The 5,488-nt window shown below is 36.1% G+C and overlaps 1 protein-coding gene across 1 annotated transcript; it reads left to right on the forward strand.

Moving 5' to 3' along the window:
* The first annotated feature begins 584 nt into the window (after window positions 1-584).
* LOC102852069 (olfactory receptor 52A5-like) lies at window positions 585-1,529 on the forward strand. The gene has a single exon (XM_006885687.1). It carries the CDS (start codon window positions 585-587, stop codon window positions 1,527-1,529), a length of 945 nt encoding a protein of 314 aa, XP_006885749.1.
* Window positions 1,530-5,488: the final 3,959 nt, after the last annotated feature.

Consider the following 5,488-nt stretch of genomic DNA (forward strand, 5'->3'; position numbering starts at 1 on the left):
ATTCATTATTTTTAATATGCTGGTATAAAGAAAATAAAATTGAAAAATGCAATATAAATGATCTGGAAGAGTCACTGATGAAATTTGTTACATTTTCATTGTTCAAATCCAAATTGACTCCAGGACAATTAGTGTTTTAAGTCTGTACACATGGTTTATTTTTGTTTTTCTTAATTTTTTTATTATACTAATTTATTTATAAAATTCAAATACATTATTTTTCAGAACAGATTCTTCCAATTCTCTCACCCCGCCCCATCTAATTGTACAACTCCATAATTAATTCCCTCCCACCTCGCACATCCTCATCCCTCTGCTTCTACCCTCCCTTCCCCCCTTGGACCATTATACTCATTCTACAATAAGTTAAATAATATATGATTTTTTTTTGTTTTCTTAAAAAATCCTTTTGAAAATTTTCTTCTTAATGAATCAGATTGAAGTTCAGTTTAGTAGCAGAGGAATGCAATATAGTAATACTAGTCTTCAAAATAGTTACCTTGCACTGTGGACAATATTAATAAATTATGCATTCTTTCTAAGTAGACTTGAAGTTTGGAGGAAGCTACCAGCATTGCTCAGCCATGCCTCTTTCAAATGGCACCTTCTTCAAGCCTTCTATCTTCACACTAATTGGAGTTCCAGGCCTTGAATCTGTGCAGCATTGGATTGGGATTCCATTCTTTATCTCTTTTATTCTGGCTGTCTTTGGAAATGGTCTCCTTATCACTGTTATCCGCACTGAGCGTAGTCTTCATGAACCTATGTATATCTTTTTGTCTGTGTTAGCAGCAACTGATCTGGGTCTGACTCTTTGTATTACACCTAAAATGCTGGCTATCTTTTGGCTGCAGTCAAGGGAAATTCACTTTGATTCCTGTCTAATCCAGATGTATTTCACTCACACTTTCCAGTGCATGGAGTCTGGTATTCTCCTGGCCATGGCCTTTGATCGATATGTGGCTATTTGTGAGCCCCTGAGACATTCTGCTATCCTCACCAAGAAGGTACTAATCAGCATTATTATGGTGGTGACCATAAGAGCATCAGTTATCATCATTATGTGTCCACTTCTAATTAAGCTACGTCTGAAGCATTTCAGAACTACAATTATCTCTCATTCTTACTGTGAGCACATGGCTGTGGTAAAACTGGCTGCAGAAAATGTCAAAGTCAATAAAGCATATGGATTGTTTGTGGCTTTCTCTGTCCTTGGATTTGATGTGATCTTCATATTTCTATCCTATGCTTTTATTTTCCGGGCTGTTTTTAAATTACCACAGAAAGAGGCACGTTTCAAGGCGTTCAATACATGTACAGCTCACATCTTTGTCTTTCTTCAGTTCTATATTCTCACTTTTTTCACATCCTTTATACACAGATTTGGCTTCAATGTTGCTCCTTATGTGCATATACTACTGTCCAATCTCTATCTGCTTGTCCCACCCTTGCTCAATCCTATTGTCTATGGAGTAAAGACAAAACAGATCCGAGAGGGGGTTTTCAAACTGTTCACCACCAAGAGTTAAAATAATAGACACATCATTCATTAACTCTTCAAAGTACTTTATCTACTATACATTGTTTTCATGTATAGTGTTCTATGTGTATGTCCTTTTCATAATATATGTTATAATGAACTTTGTATTATTTTAGTGCCCACAGGATGGATATACATTTGATAAATAAAATAACAATATACTAATTTTCATACATCATTTTAGAACATTATATCCCTTTTACTATGATAGTGTTCTTTGACAAAAATGTTATTCTTCTTTAGAATGTAGTCTTTTTGAGTGGGGATCAGTAGTGCACAATGTTATCCTTAGTTGCCTGGTATCTAGAACAACTGTTGTACTCGTTCTTAAGCTTTTTACTGTGATCTTTTTTTTTTTTATAAATCCTCAATTCTGTTACTCTCCATTGCTATAATAAACTTGCAAATAATATACTAAAACGCAATGTATGTTTAAAAGTGTGATCTACATTCTTACCAATTTATAATCATTATAGATCTATAATATGTTTCTGATAAAACCTGTTTTTGATGTTTCCTATGAAAATCTTATTAAATCTCACATTAATTTACCCTAAAATTTTCTAAGAATTACTTCTTCTAATTGAAGGCATCACATTTATTATAGTAAATGTATCCTTAGAGTATACCGCCTTGTGATTTTTCAGGGAGTCATGCATCTTTCCTGGTGTAAAAACCAAACCAAATTGACAAGAATGCTCACTGCTGCAGAATAAATGTCAGTGCAGAGGGATCCTTTATAATAGAACAAAATTTCTCCTTAGGGTTTCTAAACTTGTAAATCTACAGAAGTAGATTGCCATATCTTTCTCCCCTATAAGGACGAGTGGTTTTGAGCCTCTGATCCGATAGTTATCGTCAGAGCATTTTAACTACTATGCCACCAGGGCTGTTCTTTTTTTCCTGGTATAACACTTAATATAACCATGAACTTGGGATCATCTTTTATTATCTCTGCCTCTCAATAGCCACATTGCTCAAAAGGCTAGTTGCTCAACTATTAGTAAATGCACTTCTCAATATTAACACATAACTCATGTAGTATGTTTACATTGAAATGATTCCGATTGTTGTTGTTATGTGCTGTCGAGTGTAGTTGTTATGTGTTATGCCACAGTTGAAACTCAAAGAGACCCTATGTATAACAGCTCTGAACTCTGCTCTATCTTGAGTCAACCTTATTGTCTCTGACATACCTACCATACCTATACCGATAACCTAAGTCACTGAGCCAATTCATCTCATCAAGCGTCTTTCTCTCTTGTGCTGTCACTCTAACCTCCCAAGCATGATGTCCCATTCCAAGGACTTTTGCCTCCTTGAAACATGCCCAAAGTATGTCAAATGGAGTTTCAGAATCCCTGCCTCCAAGAAGTAGCCTGGTTTCACCCTATCTAGGATGAGCCTGTTTATTCTCCTAGCAGTCTGTGGTATATTCAATACTCTTCTCCAGCACCACAGCTCAAATGCAACAATTTTCTTTCTATCATCCGTAGTCATTGTTCAGTTTTCTGATGCATAGTAAGTAATTGCAAAAACCATGGCCTGGACCAGGTCCACATTAGTCTCCAGACTGGCATTGTTGCTCTCCAGTACTCTGGATATGTCTCTGACATCAGACTTTCCCAGTGCAATTCTTGTTTTGATTTCGTGGCTACTGGTATCAAGAGGATTGATTGTGGAGCCAAGCAAACTGAAACTATTAACAATCTGAATCTCTTCACTGTGTATCATGTTGCTCACAATTAGCCCAGTGGTGAGAATCTTTGTTTTCTTTTTTTTTTAATTTTTATTTTCTTATTTTTTTTGGGGGGTATACCATCAAATCGGATCTGACTGGTACAGGAGGAGATTGCCCCTCCTCCTTCAGCAGAGAATCTGGTGGATTTGAACCACATGCCTCTGGGATTGCAGTGCAGCTTCTTGCCACTAGGCCACCACAGGTCTCCAAGAATCTTTGTTTTCTTAATGTTCAGCTTCCATCTCTATGAAAGGTGGCAATCCTTGACTTTCTGCAGCAAGAGCTTCATGTCCCTCTCAGATTCAGCAAGGTTGTATCATCTGCATAATACAGGCTGTTGATAAGTCTTCTTCCAAACCTGATGCCACATTCCTCATCAATATCCATACACATAAATAAATCCAGTGAATAGCACTATTGTTCAAATATATCTACCAACAATTGAGCCAAAAAGGAGGAAATAGAAGATTTCTATCAACTTTTGCAGTTGGAGGTTGATCTAACATGCAATCAAGATGCATTAATAATAATGGCTGACTGGAATGCAAAAGTTGTGAACAGGAAAGAAGGATCAGCAGTCAGAAAACATTGACTTGATGAGAGAAATGTGGCTGGAAATAGAATATAGGATAAATCAATAATCTATTCATTACAAATACTTTCTATAAAAGACATAAACGGAGACTATACATATGGATTTCTCCTAACGATACACATAGGAATTAGGTCTATTACATGTGGAAAGAATCACTGGAGAAGCTGTGAAAACTAGGTCAGGTACTGATTATGGAATAGACCACCAACTACTCATACACAAATTCAAGCTGAAGCTAAAGAAGTTTAAATCAGGGATTTAAACTTTAGAAAATTCCATGCATCAATTTTATCTTCTTCAGATTGTGCATTTTTGGCTGTATTTGTCAATCTTTTTATATCATACACTAGGCATTCTAAGCTTGATCTCAGTTTGTCTCTTATGAACTTTATGGGTTTGGGCTTTACTCTCAAGTCTCTGATCCACCTTACAGTGATTTTTGTGCATGGTGTGAGATAAAGAAGATCTACCAACTGGGAACAAACATTTGGTAATACCATCACAGACAAGAAACTCATAATGTAGGTTTACAGAATATTTCTGGGCCTTCACAAGAAAAAGACTTAAAACCCAATTACAAAATGGGCAAAAGACATGGAAAAAATTTTCACAGAATAACATATTTGAATGGTCAATAGACTTGAAGAAATGCTCCAAATCACTGACAATAAAAGAGATAAAAATCAAAACCACAATTAGATACCATCTCACTCTGGTAGCAGTGGAAAAGTTCAACAGGAAATCAAGTAATAAATGTTGGAGAGGAAGAAGTGAGATTGGAACTCCTAGACATTGTTGATAGAATTGTAAAATTGTACAACCATTCTGGAAGGCAGTTTGGCACTTCCTCAAAAAGCTGAACATGGAAATTCCACTCCATAAAGCCCAGCTATTCCAGAGACTCATACACCAATGTTCAAAGCAGCATTCTTCACCATTGTAAGAACATGGAAACAGCCCAGTTGTCCAAGAACAATCAAATGGATTGAGAAATTATGGCACATTCACACAATTAAATACTATGCAGCACACAGAAGCAATGATTTTGTAAATTACTACCTAGCTTAAGAGGGACTGGAGAACATTATGCTGAGTGAACTAAATCAGTCCCATAAGGACAAATACTGTATAAAACTATTATTGTAGAATGTGTATGAGGATTGGGGGTGGGGAGAAGGTAGAAGCAGAGGGGTGAATACTGGTGTGGATGGATATTAATCGTAGGGTGTACAAGTTAATGGGGGATGTGTGTAAAGGAAATGGGGAAGTTCCTATGTGAAAACAATGTATTCAAACTTTGTAAATTAAAATTTAATAATAATTTAAAAAATAAGTTTCAATCCTTGGAAACCAAAATTTGACCTTGAGTCTATCCCACTTGAATTTCAAACTCATCTCAGGAAGAGATTTGAGGCCTTGAATACTAATGGGTGAAGAAGACCAGATGAACTGTGGGAGGATATAAGAATATCATCCAGAAAAAATGCAAAAGGTCATTACAAAGACAGAAGAGGAAGAAAAGACCAAGATAGATGCCAGATGAGACTCTGAATATTGCTGAGATGAGTGAATAAGTAAAGAAATTAAGGAGTTGAACAGATTTCAAAGGACA

Source organism: Elephantulus edwardii, unplaced genomic scaffold, assembly GCF_000299155.1.
Source record: "Elephantulus edwardii isolate Elephantulus edwardi_28Jun2011 unplaced genomic scaffold, EleEdw1.0 scaffold00044, whole genome shotgun sequence".
Lineage (NCBI taxonomy): Eukaryota > Metazoa > Chordata > Mammalia > Macroscelidea > Macroscelididae > Elephantulus > Elephantulus edwardii.

Excerpts from the sequence above, each read along its gene's own strand:
- LOC102852069 (XM_006885687.1), top strand. The coding sequence starts at position 585 with ATGCCTCTTTCAAATGGCACCTTCTTCAAGCCTTCTATCTTCACACTA.